Consider the following 23,559-nt stretch of genomic DNA (forward strand, 5'->3'; position numbering starts at 1 on the left):
CCATTATGGGAAGAAGTAGACCTACTGCAGGCATAACATTATGAAATTTCAGAAAAATAAAGACAGAAGATTCTAAAGCTTTCACGAGAAAAGAAAAATAGGTCAAATGCAAAGGATCAGGAGTCAAAATGGCCTCAAACTACTATCCAGCAATGCTGGATGAGAGACCATGGAAGAATATCTTCTGGAGATGGCAGCTGAATGGGAGGGGGACTTTTAATGTAATTCCTTTTGTACCTTTTATACCTTTGTATTTTGAATGTTTTGAATTTATGATTAATTAAAAATGCAAAGAAATATAATTTAGAAATACTGCTATTATAGCTGTGGCATCTTTTAACACGTGTTTTTATAAACATTTCCTCATTTTATCTTCATAAAAACTTAACTAGGGACATTCTTATTCCTAGTGAGAATCAGAGAATCAAGGAGGTTTAATAAGGTGGCAGGTGATGGAGGCAGACCTGGAAGCATTTCCTTCTTTTCTAGATGCTGAAACAGAGCAGCAGTGTTAGTGTGTTGATAGGTGTTGGTTATTGTTGAGGTAATAGGGTAGGAGGTGAGTTGCACCTAAATCTGGCAAAGTAAATAGCTACAGTTCTAAGGGTTGGGGTAGTGGTTTCCAGCCTCAGCTTTGTGACACTTGTGTAAGATGTGTTACAACTAGTTTGTTGTCAATAGTCAAACATAAAAATTTGTAATCTACTGTTTTTAAAACTTGCCCTATATATCACAGTCTTAAAAATTGATTTTTCTTTCTTCTTCTTTTCTTTCTTTCTTTCTTTCTTTCTTTCTTTCTTTCTTTCTTTCTTTCTTTCTTTCTCTTTTCTTTCCTTCTTTCTTTCTTTCTTTCTCTTTCTTTCTTTCTTTCTTTCTCTCTCTTTCTTTCTCTTTTCTTTCCTTCTTTCTTTCTTCTTTCTTTCTTTCTTTCTTTCTTTCTTTCTTTCTTTCTTTCTTTCTTTCTTTCTTTCCTTTCTTTCTTTCTTTCTTTCTTTCTTAAATCTGAGAGGAGGTCTCCCTATGTTGCTCAGGCTCGTCTTGAACTCCTAGGCTCCAGTGATCCTCCCACCTCAGCCTCCAGAGTAGCTGGGATTACAGGTGTGCACCACCACACTCAGCTGGTTAGTTTTCTGGAATAGGACAAAAACCAATAGAGTTGCAGCTGGTGCTAGAAGTGCAGGTAAACTTGGATATGCCTTCAGAAATATGTCACACTATTTCATAGCAAACTCATCATTGTCTGAAGGGGAAGAAGAGATTGAAAATTATAGAATAGATTGGTTTAGAGACTGTCAGCTTTTCAAGAGTTTACTGGACTGGAAAGGTTTTCAGGAGTTTACTGTAATGGAAAGGTTAAATGTTTTATCCTAAGATGATGCTGTAAATGATGTCAACTCCAATGCCTAGGTTTTGGGGCTCCTTGTTATTTAATTCATGGTTGTAAATGTACCTATTATTCTATTCTTAATAGCACAGAATTCAGAACTTCAAGCAAAGACAAATGAGACTGAGAAAGCACTTCAGACTTCTCAGCAAAAATGGAAAGAAGAATGCAGAAGATTTGAACACGATTTGGAGGAAAGAGAAAATATGATCCAAAATTGCAATCGAGAATATGATTTACTTATGAAAGAAAAAAGCAGACTAGAGAAAACTCTACAGGTAAAATAGTTTTTATAAAGGAATTTTCCGATACGTAATATTCACTGAGATGTGTTGTACATTACTTGAAGTTATCCTGGATTTCCTTCCTTCCTTTTTCCTTCCTCCTTCCTTCCTCCCTCCCATTTTTTCTTTTTTAGGGGCATATTTGCTGGTCTCTTTTGGAGTATATTAATAGGTATACTTTTTGGGGTGAAAAACAGTTTGCGGTCGCTAATCAAAATGTTAAAAGCCACAAAGCACTTATATGGGCATATTGTAAGACGGTAAGAATCTACAGCTCTTTTTGTTTAGCAATATGAAAATTTGGAATTTTAGAAATATGGGCCCTGGATTTTGGTCTGAATATACAATAAATATAGAAAAATATTTGTATGTTTGATATAAGCTTCATTATCTATGTAGAGCATGTTCTGTATAGAGGTGATATGTAACAAATTTAACTTCTCCTAAAATTGTGAGCTGTTTATTCCCTTATTTTTTGTTCCCTTTTTACTCCCTAAAGTAAAAGTGGTATAATGTTGAAGTTGCCAGTGACTTAAAAGGTAGATTTTGAGTTGTCTATATGTGCTATTTTTTTTTGAAGTAACAATTTAAATGAAAAAAAAATTACATGACAAAGCCAGGTATGGTGGTGCATGCCTGTAGTTCCAGCTAGTAGGGAGGTTGAGGTGGGAGGATCACTTGAGGCCACGAGTTTGAGGCCACAATGTACCATGATTGGGCCTATGAATAGCCACTGTACTCCAGCCTGAGCAATATAGTGAGACCCTGTCTCCCCCCAGAAAAGCAAAAAACAAAGAAAAAAAAACGGCGATAAAAATGTTCTACCTTTACCATTGGTGTAAATGGCTTTTTTGAATTCTGGAAATGTGTCTTTACTAAAAATTAATTACACAAAAGCATTTACAAACTGTAAAAGTTTTCGCACAGTCGTTCCCAGATGTTGTCATTGTCAGCAAATTTACTTTTGATTTCTTCCACATCAGTAGTCATAGTTTGTTTCTTTTGTTTACTACCGTATTCTTAGACCCTGGAACAGTAGCTGGCATGCAGAAGGCCTCCATTAGTGTGTGAATGGGGGAGGTTTCGGTGGTAGCTGATACTATGTGGAGAGGAGGGTGATGGTGGCAGTATTTCTTCAGCCAATCAGCTTGCACCTGAAGGTAGAAGATTATGATCTGATCTCAGTTAGCTACTTAGGAGAATTGTGCTTTGATTTTAGGCTATTGGCTTTAAACTAATCTGCACAGAGACCCTTGGGACAGTTTGGAGTTGAATCTGAGTCACTATTTAGCCCTTGGGGGAAAAAAAGCCTCAAGGCTCTTTGTGAAAGCTTTCTTTCTATAAGTTAGGAGGGTAATATTTGTTATACAGATCCATGCTACCATTATGTGGACATGAGAGGCTTTCTTTCTCTCGCATGTAAACCATAGACTTTCTTCTGTTAATGGGAACTTAATTTTAAACCCTATAGTTAGAAAATTGGGCTTCTCAGCAAATTGCATTTTATGTTTTTAAGATATTAAACCAAATTAGATCTTGCAGTACACCTCAGAAAACCCAAAAGGAAATGCATTTTTTCAAGTATTGTTTATCTATAGAACTAGAAATTGAAGTCCATACTTAAATTTTTTGTTCTTTGCTTTTCAAATTTTTGACATTCTAGAGTTTCCTTATCCTAATTTGTTGCACAGAATTCTTTTCTTTGCCCCTTTTTCCCTTTCGGAAATACATTGTTCTGTGTCAAATTTATATATAAATTATCAGGGATAATCCAAACATTTTGATCACAGGTAGCAATTTCCATATTAAATGGAATCTACTTTGTTTATATCTATCATATGATATCATATATTGATATTTTGTTCAGACCTCTGAATTTACATTTTTTCAGAAAAATTGGATCAAATATATCCCTATATAATAAACAGGTATATACAGCCTGTTGCTTGTATTTACTTATATATAGGTAATAGGTAAATATATGCCTATATAAACAAGGTATAATCTGTTGTTTAAACTAACATAGTTTCTTACTCAGATCTACATTCTGTTGATCAAATTATAGTTTTATTAATGATTTTAACATGAATTATGATGAGTTTTAACATCTATAGGTAAGAAGAGCCTCTTTGTACATTTAAACTGGGGATGAAGGAAGAAAAATAAATTTTATTGATCTAATAGTAAAGCAAGATTTTATTTATATAAAGGAAGCATTGGAAAAACATCAACAGGAGAAGAATGAGATGGAGTCTCATATCAGGGAGACAGCATTGGAGGAGTTTAGATTACAAGAAGAACAATGGGAAGCAGAAAGAAGAGAATTACAATTTATAGTACAGGTATTTTAAAAATAATAATTCAGTTCCTTAAATATATATTTTTAATGCTTATGATATTCAAAATTACATTAGTGGGATAATTGACTCTCTCAAAGGGAAAATAATGTCTAGTTTTGATTCCGGAAGGCTACATTTCATTTGCTGTTAAATGACAATAGGGCAACTGTTACCAACAGATACCATTAGTGTTTAGAGCTCAGTGATTTCCATTGCATACCTTATGTGATTTTTAAGAAGGATGTATATATATTTGGTATTTTATTTTTCCAATTTAAAATTTGAGACTAATAGCTGTTTTGAATAGGATAAAGAAATAGAATAATAGGATTCTGGATGTTAAAGAATCCTTACAAATCATATAGTGTAGTAATTTTTGAACTCTTTTTAAGAAGTACAAATTCTTAATTATCCTCTGTTCCTCCACCCCTGAAACACGCAGAATCCCTGAGGCTTCTATAGTCCAGTTTGAAAATTACTGATTACATCTAATCCCCTTTATACATGAGCAGATGGAGATTCGGAAGTTACTGACTTAGGTTATAGACTGAATGATTAATCTGGGAAAAGGCTGCAGGTCTCTGGATTCTTACTCCAGTGTACTTTGCATTTTTTCAGGAGATTATATGTATTTATTTTGAAGGAGAGGTAGGAGAAACTCAAACTAGTGTGTTATTGTGTGTTTTAAAGGAAATTTGTGAAGGTAATCCTCTTTAAGAAAAAAACCCATGAATCAACTAACTTAAAACTTCAAATACATTTTCATCACTTCTTCTAGTTATTTTGTGATAACTAGAAACACATAAAACATAAAACAAAACACATAACTAAAACACAAAAAACATAAAACAATGTGTTTTATGTATTTTTTCTACACAGAATCACAAATTGAAATAACCTTTATATAGATGTCAAAGATATGCATTTTTCACAAGAATGAAAAATATCCACATATAATACATTTTGGAGTAATTGTGTGTCACAAACAACTTTGCAACACAGAAGTTGACCAAAAATATGCAGAGAATAAAAGCCACTTAATTTTTTTTTATTATACTTTAAGTTTTAGGGTACATGTGCACAACGTGCAGGTTTGTTACATATGTATACATGTGCCATGTTGGTGTGCTGCATCCATTAACTCATTTAGCATTAGGTATATATCCTAAAGCTATCCCTCCCCACTCCACCCACCCCATAACAGTCCCCAGTGTGTGATGTTCCCCTTCCTGTGTCCATGTGTTCTCATTGTTCAATTCCCACCTATGAGTGAGAACATGCGGTGTTTGGTTTTTTGTACTTGCGATAGTTTGCTGAGAATGATGGTTTCCAGCTTCATCCATGTCCCTACAAAGGACATGAACTCATCATTTTTTATGGCTGCATAGTATTCCATGGTGTATATGTGCCACATTTTCTTAATCCAGTCTATCGTTGTTGGACATTTGGGTTGGTTCCAACTCTTTGCTATTGTGAATAGTGCAGCAATAAACATATGTGTGCATGTGTCTTTATAGCAGCATGATTTATAATCCTTTGGGTATATACCCAGTAATGGGATGGCTGGGTCAAATGGAATTTCTAGTGCTAGATCCCTGAGGAATCGCCACACTGTCTTCCACAATGGTTGAACTAACTTACACTCCCACCAACAGTGTAAAAGTGTTCCTATTTCTCCACATCCTCTCCAGCACCTGTTGCTTCCTGACTTTTTAATGATTGCCATTCTAACTGGTGTGAGATGGTATCTCATTGTGGTTTTGATTTGCATTTCTCTGATGGCCAGTGATGATGAGCATTTTTTCATGTGTTTTTTGGCTGCATAAATGTCTTCTTTTGAGAAGTGTTTGTTCATCTCCTTTGCCCACTTGTTGATGGGGTTGTTTGTTTTTTTCTTGTAAATTTGTTTGAGTTTATTGTAGATTCTGGGTATTAGCCCTTTGTCAGATAAGTAGATTGCAAAAATTTTCTCCCATTCTGTAGGTTGCCTGTTCATTCTGATGGTAGTTTCTTTTGCTGTGCAGAAGCTCTTTAGTTTAATTAGATCCCATTTGTCAATTTTGGCTTTTGTTGCCATTGCTTTTGGTGCTTTAGACATGAAGTCCTTGCCCATGCCTATGTCCTGAATGGTATTGCCTAGATTTTCTTCTAGGGTTTTTATGGTTTTAGGTCTAACATTTAAGTCTTTAATCAATCTTGAATTAATTTTTGTATAAGGTGTAAGGAAGGGATCCAGTTTCAGCTTTCTACATATGGCTAGCCAGTTTTCCCAGCACCATTTATTAAATAGGGAATCCTTTCCCCATTGCTTGTTTTTGTCAGGTTTGTCAAAGATCAGATAGTTGTAGATATGCGGCATTATTTCTGAGGGCTCTGTTCTGTTCTATTGGTCTATATCTCTATTTTGGTACCAGTATCATGCTGTTTTGTTTACTGTAGCCTTGTATTATAGTTTGAAGTCAGGTAGCGTGATGCCTCCAGCTTTGTTCTTTTGGCTTAGGATTGACTTGGCAATGTGGGCTCTTTTTTGGTTCCATGTGAACTTTAAAGTAGTTTTTTCCAATTCTGTGAAGAAAGTCATTGGTAGCTTGATGGGGATGGCATTGAATCTATAAATTACCTTGGGCAGTATGGCCATTTTCACGATATTGATTCTTCCAACCCATGAGCATGGAATGTTCTTCCATTTGTTTGTATCCTCTTTTATTTCATTGAGTAGTGGTTTGTACTTCTCCTTGAAGAGGTCCTTCACATCCCTTGTAAGTTGGATTCCTAGGTATTTTATTCTCTTTGAAGCAGTTGTGAATGGGAGTTCACTCATGATTTGGCTCTCTGTCTGTTATTGGTGTATAAGAATGCTTGTGATTTTTGCACATTGATTTTGCATCCTGAGACTTTGCTGAAGTTGCTTATCAGCTTAAGGGGATTTTGGGCTGAGACGATGGGGTTTTCTAGATATACAATCATGTCATCTGCAAACAGGGACAATTTGACTTCCTCTTTTCCTAATTGAATACCCTTTATTTCCTTCTCCTGCCTGATTGCCCTGGCCAGAACTTCCAACACTATGTTGAATAGGAGTGGTGAGAGGGGGCATCTCTGTCTTGTGCCAGTTTTCAAAGGGAATGCTTCCAGTTTTTGTCCATTCAGTATGATATTGGCTGTGTGTTTGTTATAAAGAGCTCTTATTATTTTGAGATACGTCCCATCAATACCTAATTTATTGAGAGTTTTTAGCATGAAGGGTTGTTGAATTTTGTCAAAGGCCTTTTCTGCATCTATTGAGATAATCATGTGGTTTTTGTCATTGGTTCTGTTTATGTGATGAATTACGTTTATTGATTTGCATATGTTGAACCAGCCTTGCATCCCAGGGATGAAGCCCACTTGATCATGGTGGATAAGCTTTTTGGTGTGCTGCTGGATTCAGTGTGCCAGTATTTTATTGAGGATTTTTGCATCGATGTTCATCAGGGATATTGGTCTAAAATTCTCTTTTTTTGTTGTGTCTCTGCCAGGCTTTGGTATCAGGATGATGCTGGCCTCATAAAATGAGTTAGGGAGGATTCCCTCTTTTTCTATTGATTGGAATAGTTTCAGAAGGAGTGGTACCAGCTCCTCCTTGTAGCTCTGGTAGAATTCAGCTGTGAATCCATCTGGTCCTGGACTTTTTTTGGTTGGTAAGCTATTAATTAGTGCCTCAATTTCAGAGCCTGTTATTGGTCTATTTGGAGATTCAACTTTTTCCTGGTTTAGTCTTGGAAGGCTGTACATGTCGAGGAATTTATCCATTTCTTCTAGATTTTCTAGTTTATTTGCGTAGAGGTGTTTATAGTATTGTCTGATGGTAGTTTGTATTTCTGTGGGATTGGTGGTGATATCCCCTTTATCATTTTTTATTGTGTCTATTTGATTCTTCTCTCTTTTCTTCTTTATTAGTCTTGCTAGCAGTTTATCAATTTGGTTGATCTTTTCAAAAAACCAGCTCCTGGATTCATTGATTTTTTGAAGGATTTTTTGTGTCTCTATCTCCTTCAGTTCCGCTCTGATCTTAGTTATTTCTAGCCTTCTGCTAGCTTTTGAATGTGTTTGCTCTTGCTTCTGTAGTTCTTTTAATTGTGATGTTAGAGTGTCGATTTTAGATCTTTGTTGCTTTCTCTTGTGGGCATTTAGTGCTATAAATTTCCCTCTACATACTGCTTTGAATGTGTCCCAGAGATTGTGTTATGTTGTGTCTTTGTTCTCGTTGGTTTCAAAGAACATCTTTATTTCTGCCTTTATTTCGTTATGTACCCAGTTGTCATTCAGGAGCAGGTTGTTCAGTTTCCATGTAGTTGAGCGGTTTTGAGTGAGTTTCTTAATCCTGAGTTCTAGTTTGATTGCACTGTGGTCTGAGAGACAGTTTGTTATAATTTCTGTTCTTTTACATTTGCTGAGGAGTGCTTTACTTCTAACTATGTGGTCAGTTTTGGAATAGGTGTGGTGTGGTGCTGAAAAGAATTTGTATTCTGTTGATTTGTGGTGGAGAGTTCTGTAGATGTCTATTAGGTCTGCTTGGTGCAGAGCTGAGTTCAAGTCCTGGATATCCTTTTTAACTTTCTGTCTCACTGATCTGTCTAATGTTGACAGTGGGGTGTTAAAGTCTCCCATTATTATTGTATGGGAGTCTAAGTCTCTTTGTAGGTCTCTAAGGACTTGCTTTATGAATCTGGCTGCTCCTGTATTGGGTGCATGTATATTTAGGATAGTTAGCTCTTCTTGTTGAATTGATCCCTTTACCATTATGTAATGGCCTTCTTTGTCTCTTTTGATCTTTGTTGGTTTAAAGTCTGTTTTATCAGAGACTAGGATTGCAACCCCTGCCTTTTTTTGTTTTCCATTTGCTTGGTGGATCTTCCTCCATCCCTTTATTTTGTGTGTCTGTGCACGTGAGATGGGTCTCCTGAATACAGCACACTGGTGGGTCTTGACTCTTTATCCAATTTGCCAGTCTGTGTCTTTTAATTGGAGCATTTAGCCCATTTACATTTAAGGTTAATATTGTTATGTGTGAAATTGATTGTGTCTTTATGATGTTAGATGGTTATTTTGCTCATTAGTTGATGCAGTTTCTTCCTAGCCTTGATGGTCTTTACAGTTTGGCATGTTTTTGCAGTGGCTGGTACTGGTTGTTCCTTTCCATGTTTAGTTCTTCCTTCAGGAGCTCTTTTAGGCCAGGCCTGGTGGTGAGAAAATCTCTCAGCATTTGCTTGTCTGTGAAGGATTTTATTTCTCCTTCATTTATGAAGCTTAGGTTGGCTGGATATGAAATTCTGGGTTGAAAATTCTTTTCTTCAAGAATGTTGAATATTGGCCCCCAGTCTCTCCTGGCTTGTAGAGTTTCTGCCGAGATATCAGCTGTTAGTCTGATGGGCTTCCCTTTTTGGGTAACCTGACCTTTCTCTCTGGCTGCCCTTAACATTTTTTCCTTCATTTCAACTTTGGTGAATCTGACAATTATGCGTCTTGGAGTTGCTCTTCTCGAGGAGTATCTTCGTGGTGTTCTCTGTATTTCCTGAATCTGAATGTTGGCCTGCCTTGTTAGATTGGGGAAGTTCTCCTGTATAATGTCCTGCAGAGTGTTTTCAACTGGGTTCCATTCTCCCCATCACTTTCAGATACACCAATCAGACGTAGATTTGGTCTTTTCACATAGTCCCATATTTCTTGGAGACTTTGTTCATTTCTTTTTACTCTTTTTTCTCTAAACTTCTCTTCTTGCTTCATTTCATTCATTTGATCTTCCATCACTGATACCCTTTCTTCCAGTTGATCAAATTGGCTACTGAAGCTTGTGCGTTCGTCACATAATTCTCGTGCCGTGGTTTTCAGCTCCATCAGGTCCTTTAAGGACTTCTCTGCATTGGTTATTCTAGTTAGCCATTTGTCTAATCTTTTGTCAACTTCTTTGCCATGGTTTCGAACTTCCTCCTTTAGCTCGGAGTAGTTTGATTGTCTGAAGCCTTCTTCTCTCAGTTCGTCAAATCATTCTCCGTCCAGCTTTGTTGCGTTGCTGGTGATGAGCTGCGTTCCTTTAGAGGGGGAGAGGCACTCTGATGTTTAGAGTTTCCAGTTTTTCTGCTCTGTTTTTTCCCCATCTTTGTGGTTTTATCTACCTTTGGTCTTTGATGATGGTGACGTACAGATGGGGTTTTGGTGTGGATGTCCTTTCTGTTTGTTAGTTTTCCTTCTAACAGTCAGGACCCTTAGCTGAAGGTCTGTTGGAGTTTGCTGGAAGTCCACTCCAGACCCTGTTTGCCTGAGTATCAGCAGTGGAGGCTGCAGAACAGTGGATATTGGTGAACAGCCAATGTTGCTGCCTGATCGTTACTCTGAAAGTTTTGTCTTAGAGGAGTACCTGGCCGTGTGAGGTGTCAGTCTGCCCCTACTGGGGGGTGCCTCCCAGTTAGGCTGCTCAGGGGTCAGGGACCCACTTCAGGAGGCAGTTTGTCTGTTCTCAGATCTCCAGCTGCGTGCTGGGAGAACCACTACTCTCTTCAAAGCTGTCAGACAGGGACATTTAAGTCTGCAGAGGTTTCTGCTGCCTTTTGTTTGGCTATGCCCTGCCCCCAGAGGTGGAGTCTACAGAGGCAGGCAGGCCTCCTTGAGCTGCGGTGGGCTCCACCCAGTTCAAGTTTCCCTGCTGCTTTGTTTACCTACTCAAGCCTCTGCAGTGGCGTGCGCCCCTCCCCCAGCCTCGCTACCGCCTTGCAGTTTGATCTCAGACTGCTGTGCTAGCCATGAGCGAGGCTCCGTGGGCATAGGACCCTCCGAGCCAGGTGCAGGATACAATCTCCTGGTGTGCTGTTTGCTAAGACCATTGGAAAAGTGCAGTATTAGGGTGGGAGTGAGCCAATTTACAGGTGCTGTCTGTCACCCCTTTCCTTGGCTAGGGAAGGGAATTCCCTGACCCCTTGTGCTTCCTGGGTGAGGCGATGCCTCACCCTGCTTTGGCTCACGCTCGGTGCACTGCACCCACTGTCCTGCAGCCACTGTCCGACACTCTCCAGTGAGATGAACCCGGTACCTCAGTTGGAAATGCAGAAATCATTTGTCTTCTTTGTCGGTCACGCTGGGAGCTGTAGACTGGAGTTGTTCCTATTCAGCCATCTTGGCTTCGCTGCCACTTAATTTTTTTAAGAGTAAAAGCTGGTAGTGAACATCGGAAATTCTGTATTTGTTATGTATGTCATTATTGAAAATACCAATGAAGCCACAGCTTTTCCAAACCTTTGGTCTTTGTGCAGTGCTTTTCTGCCCATTCACCTCTTCTGTAGAATCTGGAAGGACAGTACAACCACGCGTTAGACCTCTTGTATTGTGTTTGTAGTTTGTGTGGTTAATTAGTTGATTAGTTCATTTGCTCATTCATTCATTCTCTAAATACTTACTGAGTTACTGCTCTGGATACTGAGGCTGTAAAACTGATTAAGACCCGGTTTCTGTCCTTGAAGATATTTCAGCTCAGAGACATGTAAAGAGAGAAAATAGTTTGATAAAATTTTAAATAAAATGCTGTAGTACCACAAAAGTGAAGTTGATTAGCTGTCTGGGAGACTAAGGAAGACTTCGCAGAGCACATGATATTTAAGTTGTTGATAAGTGTCTTAAAGGCTACTTGGAATAAAGAAGCAAAATTAAGTAAATTAAAATAGCTCTTTTATTTCTAAACACTCAGCCAGAGGTCTAAATTTATAAAATATAATTCACAGGCCTCTATATAAATATGTGGATGATGTGATTTTGGTCTCATCTCCAGATCAGTCCTGTAAATCCTAAATGAAACATTGTGGTTATACCAAAGTTTATATATGAAGTACTAAAAGAATTTAAAATTAGGCATCTGTCGTTCATTATGAGGTTTACAGAAAAATGCAGGAATATGGTCTCTAGTTACTACAAACAGTATCTTGCTTTGCTGCTTTTGTAAGGTAAAGTTTATTGTATTTTTTAACTGGAATATTTAGAACTCTGTTTCTCAATTTCTTGTCCTTTTTTTAATTCACAAAAGAAAATAGCTTTTCCTTTTATACATCAATCCTGAGAAACTATTGTGACTTTATGTTAAAAAATGTTTTTTAAAAACAACCTGAGGGATAGAGTGAAATTTTCTTCTCTATTGGCTGTTGATGGGTTTAGTTTTACATACTATAAATAGGTGTTAGTATCTTATAGCGTTCCCTTTGTGTAGCTCTCTAAGAGAATTCAGTTTTTTAAATAAGTTTTTTTTAAACCTTCTCAGTGAAACCTCATCTTTAATAGACAAAACCTGTTATAATATTTCTCTCATCTGGGCTTTAGAATTCAGACCCACTATAAAAAGAAAGTCTCAATTTTATGCCATATTCTTTTTCTTTCTTGGAGATTGGAGCACTAAATAGAGGTGTCCTTCTCTGGAATATTAACATGAGTGAATTCTTATTGGTGTTACCCAAAAAGTTACCGCATTTCAAGATAGTGTTTCTCATTTCTTTTTTTTCTTTTCTTTTTTTTTTTTTTTTTTGAGACAGTATCTCTCTCTGTTTTCCAGGCTGGAGTGCAGTGATGTGATCTCGGCTCACTGCAACCTCCGCCTCCAGGGTTCAAGCGATTCTCCTGCCTCAGTCTCGTGAGTAGCTGGGATTACAGGCACGCACCACCAACCCCAGCTAATTTTTGTATTTTTGGTAGAGACGGAGTTTTGCGAGGTTGGCAAGGCTGGTTTCAAATTCCTGACCTCAGGTGATCCGCCTGCCTCAGCCTCCCAAAGTGCTATTACAGGCGTGAGCCATCCCGCCCAGTCTTATTTAATTTTTTTAATTTTTATTTATTTCTTTGTTTTTTTGAGACAGAGTCTCGCTCTGTCACCCAGACTGGAGTGCAGTGGCATGATCTCAGCTCACTGCAATCTCCACCTCCCGGGTTCATGCCATTCTCCTGCCTCAGGCTCCCGAGTGGCTGGGACTACAGGTGCCCATCACCACGCCCAGCTAAGTTTTTTTTGTATTTTTAGTAGAGACAGGGTTTCACCGTGTTAGCCAGGATGGTCTCGATCTCCTGACCTCGTGATTTTCCCGCCTCAGCCTCCCAAAGTGCTGGGATTTATTTTAAGTTTTTGGGTACATATGCAGGATGTGCAGGTTAGTTACATAGGTACACATGTGCCATGGTGGTTTGCTGCTCCTGTCAACCCATCACCTAGGTATTAAGCTCAGCATGCATAGCTATTTTTCCTAATGCTCTCCCTCCCCTCACTCCACCCCTGACAGGCCTCAGTGTGTGTTGTTCCCCTCCCTGTGTCCATGTGTTCTCATTGTTCAGTTCCCACTTACAAGTGAGAACATGCGGTGTTTGGTTTTCTGTCCCTGCATTAGTTTGCTGAGGATAATGGCTTCCAGCTCTATCTATGTCCCTGCAAAAGACATGATTTCGTTCATTTATGGCTGCATAGTATTCTATGGTGTATATATACAACATTTTCTTTATCCAGCCTATCATCGATGGGCATTTGGGTTGATTCCATCTCTTTGCTATTGTGAATAGTGCTGCAATGAGCATACATTTGCATGTGTCTTTATAGTAGAATGATTTATATTCCTTTGGGTATATACCTAGTAATGGGATTGCTGGGTCAAATGGTATTTCTGGTTCTAGATCTTTGAGGAATTGCCAAACTGTCCACAATGGTTGAATTAATTTTCATTACCACCAACGCTGTAAAAGCATTCCTCTTTCATTGCAACCTTGCCAGCATCTGTTGTTTCTTGGCTTTTTAATGATTGCCATTCTGACTGGCCTGAGATGGTATCTCATTGTGATTTTTACTTGCATTTCTGTGATGATCAGTGATGTTGAGCTTTTTTTCATGTTTGCTGGCTGCATGAATGTCTTTTTTTTGAGAAGTGTCTATTCATGTCCTTTGCCCACTTTTTGACGGGGTTGTTTTTTTTGTTGTAGGTTTGTTTAATTTCCTTGTAGATTCTGGATGTTAGACCTTTGTCAGATGGATAGATTGCAAAAATTTCCTCCCATTCTGTAGGTTGCCTGTTTGCTCTGATGATAGTTTATTTTGCTGTGCAGAAGCTCTTAAGTTTTTAATTAGATCCCATTTGTCAGTTTTTGCTTCTGTTGCAATTGCTTATGGCGATTTCGTCATGAAATCTTTGCCCTGCCACAGGCTTTTCTATTGTGGGACAGGCAGTGGTAAAGCTTTGTTTCTAAACTGTCATGCCTCTCCTTTGTCATTTTTCCAGTTAATTTCACTGTATACTTTATCAGTGGGATTGAAAACATTTAGAAGATGAATATATATGTTTTCATATTTATTTCATTTCCAAAATTCTGTACCTCAACCAGGGAATACAGTTATCCTTTGCTTATTCATTGACTAAATTTGGTGTATGTATCTAGTGATTGAAGCATGGGGGAGTTTGTGACGGTATGGGAAGTGTAGCTTGGAAATAATTCCATGAACTATAGAAAGAGGAGGAAGAGTAGGGAGGCAGTGAAGAAAGTTATCAGACCAGCCTTAGTAGGCATGGTCTGATAGGCCTTAAGACAATCTAGGGATTGGGGTGCAACATATCAAAAGCTGACCCAGTAAGTATGATTGTGATGTAGTGACAACTTGGAGGAAGTTACGTGAAAAGAAAATGTTTTTAGGAATATCCACATAACAGAATACTATGCAAATACACACAGAAATAAGATACGAACATCAACAGATGGATGCAAAATATTAGGAATATAATTTTATTTTGTTTTATTATTTTATATTTTTGAGACAAGGTCTCGCTCTGTTGCCCACGTTGGAGTGCAGCGGGACTGTTACAGCTCACTGCAGCCTTTACCTACCTCAGCCTCCTTTGTTTCTGGGACCATAAGCATGTGCCACGAAGCCTGGTTAATTTTTAAAATTTTTGTAGAGATGGGGGTCTTCCTTTGTTGCCCAGGCTGGTCTTGAATTCCTGGGCTCAAGTGATCCTTCTGCCTCAGTCTCCCAAAGTATTGAGATTACAGGAGTGAGCCACCACACCTGGCTTATAATTTTATTTATATAACACATTAACATATGTTAACATGTACAACAGGTAAACACCTTAAGGAAGTTTACCTTAAATAATCAAGGGCAGCAAGGAGCATTTCTTTTCTTCTGGAAAACTATGTACTGGTATCCTATTAACAAATGGCATGGAAAAGGACTCTGACACTGATAACTTTGTTATAAAAATGCCCCTAATTTGGCCGGGCGGAGTGGCTCATGCCTGTAATCCCAGCACTTTGGGAGGCTGAGGTGGGCAGATCATGAGGTCAGGAGATTGAGACCATCCTGGCTAACACCGTGAAACCTCGTCTCTACTTAAAAAAAAAAAAAAAAAAAAAAATTAGCCTGGCGTGCTGGCATGCACCTGTAATCCCAGCTACTCAGGAGGCTGAGGCAGGAGAATCGCTTGAACCCAGGAGGTGGAGGTTGCAGTGAGCCAAGGTCGCACCACTGCACTCCAGCCTGGGCGACAGAGCGAGACTCTGTCAAAAAACAAACAAACAAACAAACAAAACTCCCTAATTTAGGGAAATTTAAAAGCAAGAAAGTAAGGGTCTTGCCTCTTTCACCTGATTGCACTCCTCATGTCAGGATATAGATGCATTATGTTTTTACATAAATAAAATAATATACCTCAATAATATTTTGCATCCATCTTTTGATGTTCATACCTTATTCTTTTAGTATTTGTATGGCATTCTGTCATGTGGATTTTCCTAACATACTGTAGCCTCTCCCTTACCTGTGGGGCATATGTTACATGACACCAGTGGATGCCTGAAACTGCAGATATGCTGTGTTTTTTTCTATACACACACATACCTATGGTAAAGTTTAATTTATAAATTAGGTGCAGTAAGAGATTAACAATGTAACTAATAATAGAACAATCATAACAAGATACTATAATAAAAGTAATGTGAATGTGGTCTTTCTTCCACTCTAAATATCTTATTGTACTGTATTCACTTATTTTTGGACCTAGGTTGACTCAGGGTAACTGAAAGGGAAGATGAAACCGCAGATGAGGGAATGTTGTATTTCAGCAATCTCTTATTGATGCACATTTTATTTCTTTCAAAATTTTTAGCTCTAATTAATGATTCACTAACATTCTTGTCCATATCTTTGAGCAGTCATACAAATGATTCTTCTGTGTAAATGCCTAGAAATAAAATTGTTGCGTTTTCAAGCTTATGGATTCACAATTATGATACATGTTATACAAAGCACCAGTTTATACTCTACAGCAACAAACACTTTGTAATTGTAGAACTTTGCTGGCCTTGGGGACTTAGAGAGGAGGAACTTGTTCTGGGTCTTTCAGGAGATAATAATGTAATAGATTAAGGTTGTAGTTAGTTAGCTATATTGATATATTTTATAAGCTAGAAAAGGGGTGTACATTTTAGCTCTGATACTTTTCTAACTAGTGTAATTCTTCAGAATTGGAACGGAACCGTATTTTGGATTCTGAGAAATGTTGTTTATATGAGTATATATAAAGAATTATACTTTTTGGGCTATGTTTCTGGAAGATGTGGAAAGAAAGCAAGTTTATTTTCTAACAGCCAAATGTAGTTTCCTGTGATGTTAAATGTCAGTTCAAAAACAAGCCTCATTTTAAAATATTTTAAGTTCAACAACCCCCTCTAGTGGAAAAAAGAAGAAACTCCCTCAATTTCCAATGTCCTTAATATGATTTTATTTCACACACACAGACACACATAATAAAAATGCAGGTAGCTTTTGGTGTGATTAGAAAATATGTTCTTTAACAAAAATTTTAAAGTTACATTTATTTGGGATGAAGGCAAGTTTTTCTGTAAATTGCGTGAGGTATTTTTGTAGATTTTTTTTGGATTTTCTTGTGTGTTACATTGCATCTCAGAATTGGATGATATTGATACAACCATAAACTTAAAAGCAAATATTTGAACATACAACCCCCCCCCCCAGGGATTTATATATACTCAATGCCCAATATAACCCAACAATACCGTTAATGTAACTAATGCTACCTAGATCATGTTAGTGTGTATTATGTTTACTGGAACTGGAAACAAACAGTAAATTGTTATATCATTGAAGACAATTCTGAATCCCTTCCCCATCCTGCCACCACTTTAGCCCCAAAAGAATAACTGCCATTCTGAAGTTGGTGTTTAATTTTCTGTCTGTATACATTGACAGTATATTGTATTATTTTAGTATTTTTGTTTTAGGATATACATTAGAATATCATACAGGATGCTTCTTTTTCCAACTTATATTTTTCACTTTTTTTTTTCTTTTAGACAGGGTCTCACTCTGTCACCCGGGCTGGAGTGCAGTGGCACGATCTTGGTTCACTGCAACCTCTGCCTCCTGGGCTTAAGCAATCTTCCCACCTCAGCCTCCCGAGTAGCTGAGAACACAGACACGTGTCACCACAGCTGGCTAATTTTTGCATTTTTAGTAGAGACGGGGTTTCGCCATGTTGGCCAATCTATTCTTGAACTCCTGAGCTCCAGTGATCCACCCGCCTTGGCCTATCAAAGTGCTGGTATTGCAAGTGTGATGAGCCACCACGCCTGGCCTACTTGTATTTTTGTGATTTGTTAAAGTTAATAAAATAGCTTCTGTTCTTTCAGTTTAACTGCTGTATAGTATTTTATGTTGTGCATGTGCCATAATTTACTCATTACCTGACTGCCTTGTCCAATTTCTGTTGTTTATAACAGAATATATGAAGCTGGCTAATTTATAAAGAAAAAGGAATTTATTCTTGCAGTTCTGGAGGCTGAGACATCTAATGTCAAGGGACTGCATCTGACGAGGGCCTTCTTGCTGATGGGAACTCTGCAGAGGTCCAAGGCTGCACAGGGCATTGCATGCTGGTGGGCTGAGCGTGCCAGCTCAGGTCTCTCTTTCTCTTCTTGTATAGCCATCAGTCCTACTGCCATGATAACCCATTAATCCATTAATCCATAATTGGATTAACCCATTCACGAGGGCAGAGCTGTCATGACCCAGTCCTCTCTTAAAGGCCCCACCTCTCAATACTGTCACATGGGGGATTACATTTCAACGTGAGTTTTGGAAGGGACAGGCATTCAAACCATAACACTGACATTGAGATTTAAGTTCTTTCCAAGTTTAAATTATTACAGACAGTGATTCCATGAACATCAAATCTTTTTATGTGGGTATGTGTTTAGTGTGTATAAAATATGTGCCAAATTGTTCTCTTAAGTGGGTATAACAATTTCAAAGAAGAGTTTCTCTTCCTTTACAGCCTCTTGGTATTTTTCAGATTTAATTTCTTTTGAAATAGGGTATGTGTGAAATTGTATCTCATTCTTGCTTAAATTTCCACTTCCTTGACATTGACTATGTTATGTTTATTGACCATTCATATTTCTTTTTTTGTGAAGTACCAGTTTATATTTTTTGCCTTTTTTCTCTTGGATTTTTGGGTATATTTTTACTGATTAATAGGAGCTTTTGGCCGGGGGTGGTGGTGGCTCCTGCCTGTAATCCCAGCACTTTAGGAGTCTGAGGTAGGAGAATTGCTTGAGCCCAGGAGTTCGAGACCAGCCTGGGCAACAGAGACACTGTCTCTATGAAAAAAAAAAAAAGAAAAAAAAATATATATATTAGCCAGGCGTAGTGGCATATACCTGTGATCCTGGCTACTAGGGAGGCTGAGATGAGAGGATTGCTTGAGCCTGGGAGGTCAAGGCTGCATTGTCCTATGATCACAGCCTGGGCTACAGAGCAAGACCCTGTCTCAAACAAAACAAAACAAAACAAAACAAAAAAAAGAGTGTTTTTTAAAAAAATATATTTACTAACTAACCCTTGGTTATGTATATTCCTTTTGCAAGCATCTTTTTCTTCTTTGTAGAGACAGAGAGGCAGTTTACATTGTGTATGATGAACAGTTAAAAATTTTTTTTTTTTTTGGACACAGAGTATCACTCTATCACCTAGGCTGGAGTGCAGTGGTGTGATCTTGGCTCACTGCAACCTCTGCCTCCTGGGTTCACGCGATTCTCCTGCCTCAGCCTCCCGAATAGCTGGGATTACAGGTGCCCACCACCATGCCCAGCTAATTTTCTTTTGTATTTTTAGTAGAGACAGGGTTTCACCATGTTGGCCAGGCTGGTCTTGAACTGCTGACCTCAGGTGATCCACCTGCCTTGGCCTCCCAAAGTGTTGGGATTACAGGCGTCAGCCACCGCACTTGACCTAGTTTTAAATTTTAATGTAGTTGAATTTGTCAGTGTATTTCTTTATAGTTGTGATTGTTTTGTCTTATATAACCCAAAGTCATAAAGATAATGTGTATATAGCATGAGATGGGATCTAATTTTGTTTTTCCAAATAGATAGCCAAGTGTCCCTGTACTAGTTATTCAATTGTCTGTTCTTTTACCACATATTGATTTATAATGTCATTTCCATCACACATCAAGTTCTTTCATATCTAAGACTTTGCTCTTGGGTACTGTATTCTGTTTCACTTACATGTTTGTTTCTGCATTGGTACTAAATTGTTTTATTCACTATACCTTTAGAATAAGTCTTGATATCTGGTAGAGAACATTCCTCTGTCTTTATTCTTAATATTTTTTAGGGGTGAGGGAGGGGTTATTCTTGGCCTTTTTCTTCCCTATGTGAGTTTCAGGAATGGCTTATTCCATCAAGAGACCTTCCTGTAATTTTGATTAAAATTGGATTGCATTTATAGATCATTTTGACATAAAGTTGACATCCTTATAATGCTTATCTCTTCTATTGTCCATCTTTTTATATTTTTACTCTTATTTTCTGAGAGATTTTCTCAATTTTATATTGCAGCCTTTCTATTACATTTTATTTCATCTTTTGGGTTTTTAATTTCTAAGCTCATTCTTGTTATTTGATGATAACTTTCTTAGTATATTCTCCTTGTTTCATGTTTGTAATGTCTTAATTTAACTCTTTGAGGATATAAGTCATACTTATTTTGAAGGTGTTTTTCCCCCCACCCCTCCCTTGATGGTCTTGTCTTCTTTTCTTTTCTTTCTTCTTATTTTTGAGACTGGATCTTGCTCTGCTGCCAAGGCTGGAAATGCAGTGGCTCGATCATGGCTCACTGCAGCTTAAACCTCCTGGGCTTGGCTGGGCGCGGTGGTTCATGCCTGTAATCCCAGCACTTTGGGAGGCCAAGGCGGGTGGATCACCTGAGGTCAGGAGTTCAAGACCAGCCTGGCCAACGTGGTGAAATCCCATCTCAACTAAAAATACAAAAAAAAAAAAAAAAAAAAAAAAAGCTGGGCATGGTGGCGGGTGCTTGTAATCCCAGCTACTTCAGGAGGCTGAGGCAGGAGAATCACTTTAACCTGGGAGGCAGAGGTTGCAGTGAGCCGAGATGGTACCATTGCACTCCAGCCTGGGTGACAAGAGTGAAACTCTGTCTACAAAAAAAAAAAAAAAAAAAAAAACCCTCCTGGGCTCAAGCCATCTTCCCACCTCAGCCTCTCAAGTACCTGGGACTACAGGTGTGCACCACCATACCTGGCTAATTTTTTCTATTCTTTGTAGACACAGGGTCTCACTGTGTTGTCCAGTCTGGTCTTGAACTCCTGGACTCAAGTGGTCATCCCACCTTGGCCTCCCAAAATGCTGTGATTACAGGTGTGAGCCACTGTGCCCGGCCTGGTCTTTATTTTCTCTGAGTGTTTGGCTTCATTTTGTAGTAGCCTCTGAGTTTCACATGAGAAGTGATATAGTTTGGATGTGTGTCTCTGCCCAAATCTCATATTGAAATGTAACCACCAGTGTTGGAAATAGGGCCTGGTGGGAGGAGATCATGGGGGCAGATTTCTCATGAATGGTTTAGCACCATTCCTCTTGATACTATCCTCCTAGTAGTGAATGAGCTCTCACGAGATCTGGTCATTTAAGTGTGTAGCGCCTCCTTCCTCTTGTAGCACCTCCTTCCTCTTGCTCCTGATCTGGCCATGTGACATGCCTGCTCCCCCTTCACCTTCTACCATGATTGTAAGTTTCCTGAGGCCTCCCCAGAAGCCAAGCGATGCCAGCGTCATGCTTCCTGTACAGCCTGCAGAACTGTGAGCCAATTAAACCTCTTTTCTTTATAAATTACCCATTCTCACGTATTTCTTTATAGCCATGCAGGAACAGCCTAATACAAGAACCTTTCTGCAAATGTCTGGTGATTCTAGACTGTGTGTTTATATTTAAGAATGAGGCACTAAAAAGATGAGAAGAAGCTCTTTGGATGTGGAACCCTTGCATTGAATTGGGGAACCTTACGATGTCTTTTTTCTTGGCCTGGTAGTTTCCCTAGAAAGAAATCTTTTAGTCTCCTCCTTATATTACTATGAGTGTAGGAGTCAGTGTTCAGGGCGCTGTGAGGTCTAACTGCCCACTATGCAGATGTTGCTTAATCTCCTTATTTTTAATAAGGTGTCTTACCCCGACCCCCAGTTGTGTTGCTTTTCACATCCTCAGAACCTCTTTTGATCAACCTCTAGTTTGTAAACTCCTTCCCTTTTACCAGGATATGGAGAGGGATTTTTCAGGGAGGGAGCTGGCAGAGGCAACCCGAGAGTATAAACTACTGGTTATAGAGGCTTCCAACAATGCTCCTGTATTCATTTTTACTATAGAGCTTGGCTTCAGAGTTAGCTGTTTTGCTAGGGTCTGGATGTTTGTGTCCCTCCTAAATTTGTATGTTGAAACCTAATTACCATTGTGACGGTATTAGGAGGTGGGGTCTTCAGAAGATTATTAGGTCTTGATGGTGGAAACCTTAAGTAGAATTGGTGCCTTTATAAGGGACTGAAGAACCAGAGTTCTTCCCTTCCACCATGTTAGGACACAGCTAGAAAGCATCCTCTGTAAACTAGAAAGTAGGCTCTTGCCAGACATTGAATCTGCCAGCACCTTGATCTTGTATTTCCCATCTTCCAGAACTGTGAGAAATACATTTCTGTTTTTTATAAACTGCCTAGTTTATGGTATCTCGTTATGGCAGGCTGGATGGACTAAGACATTGTGCCTCCAATTTCTGAGCTTTTGTGGCTGTAAATCAGCTTGCTACTAGGCTTCTCCCTTTTTACACATTTAGAAAAGGTGAAAAAGCTGAAACCTAAGTCATTATCACTTGTCAGTTTGCTTTCTATCTTCCAAATTTGCTTCTGACATCTTTTGTTGGCTGTCATTTTCTCCACCATTCATTGTTTCTGCCGTTTGTTTTTATTTTTTACTTTCATTTAAGTGGCGTTTTAGGAGAGATGATTAGCTATGTTTAATCAAATCTGTTTAGTGGTCCCCTCTTGGTATTCTTTTTAACTTATGATCTTCTGATAGAACTGCAGTCTCACTTTTCATCTCATATTTGAATTCTGGTTTTACCAAATGTTTTTAGTATTAAAAGTATTTTATAGTGTGAAACTGTTGTGTTGAATGTGCCCCGTTCTTGAGTTTTGACTATTTTCTTGGTTGGGCACGTTGTCTTTAGTGTGTTTTGTTCATTTCTACCTTTGCTATTTTTTCTTTTTCTTACTTTTGAATAGTTTGCATATTTGCATAGTTTCCATGCCATTCTTTGCAATTTCCTGATACTTTGGTGGCTTTATTTTGATCTTCTATTTATAAAAAGAGTTGGAGTTCTTACCTGTCTTACTAGTTTGTTTTTCCCACTGAACATCTCTTTGAGGACTGAACTTCTGTATTTCTTAACACTTTTCTGCAGGTTTATGTAATGGTGACAGGATGGTAGATGCTCAACTGATGTAGTGGGTGGTCCTAGGCTCTGTCGCCTATTTGAGATTTATTAAATGCCATAGACTATTTTGTTGGGGGTTCTATATACAAATTTTTGTGTTGACATAGATTTTCTGTTATCTTGGGTATACACTCAGTATTAGAATTTCTGGGTCAAATAGTAACTTTATGGTTAGCTTTTTGAGGAACTGACGGACTGTTTTCTAATGCTGCTGAATGACAGTATGAGTAATGTTTGAGAGTTCCAGTTTCTCTCCGTCTTTGCCATCACCTGTTATCATCAGTCTTTTTGATGATAACCATCTTAGTGGCATGAAATAGAAGTCCTCATTTAACATCATTCATAGGTTCTTGGGAATTGTGACTTTAAGTGAATGACATAGAATGAAACCAGTTTTAGCATAGGTTAATTGATATAAATGAGTTAAGTTCTTGGAGCATATTTCTGGTAAAAAAATCACTAAACTTCTAAATAAAGACTCAAAACATATTAAACATTGAAATAAATGTTATCTATACATACATTTAAGAAAGCTTAATAAAAACAAGTGGTTTTGATTTGCATTTTTCTTTTTTTCTTTTCTTTTTTTTTTTTTCAGATGGAGTCTCGCTCTGTCGCCAGGCTGGAGTGCAGTGGCACGGTCTTGGCTAACTGCAGCCTCAGCCTCCTGGGTTCAAGTGGTTCTCCTGCCTCAGCCTCCCAAGTAGC

General features: G+C 38.3%; 1 protein-coding gene across 3 annotated transcripts in view; it reads left to right on the top strand.

Annotated features, from left to right (window-relative positions):
* The window catches only part of CCDC171 (coiled-coil domain containing 171), a 414,598-nt gene that overhangs the window by 40,811 nt on the left and 350,228 nt on the right, over positions 1-23,559 (top strand). For 2 of the 3 annotated variants that reach the window (XM_030817163.1, XM_030817225.1), the window contains exon 5: positions 1,472-1,662. In XM_030817163.1, coding sequence (XP_030673023.1) covers positions 1,472-1,662 — 191 coding nt within the window. Of the gene's footprint in view, positions 1-1,471; positions 1,663-3,878; positions 4,011-23,559 lie in introns of all 3 variants that reach the window. The other variant, XM_030817262.1, reaches the window with a different exon arrangement.

This window comes from Nomascus leucogenys, chromosome 1a (genome assembly GCF_006542625.1).
Source record: "Nomascus leucogenys isolate Asia chromosome 1a, Asia_NLE_v1, whole genome shotgun sequence".
Classification (NCBI taxonomy): domain Eukaryota; kingdom Metazoa; phylum Chordata; class Mammalia; order Primates; family Hylobatidae; genus Nomascus; species Nomascus leucogenys.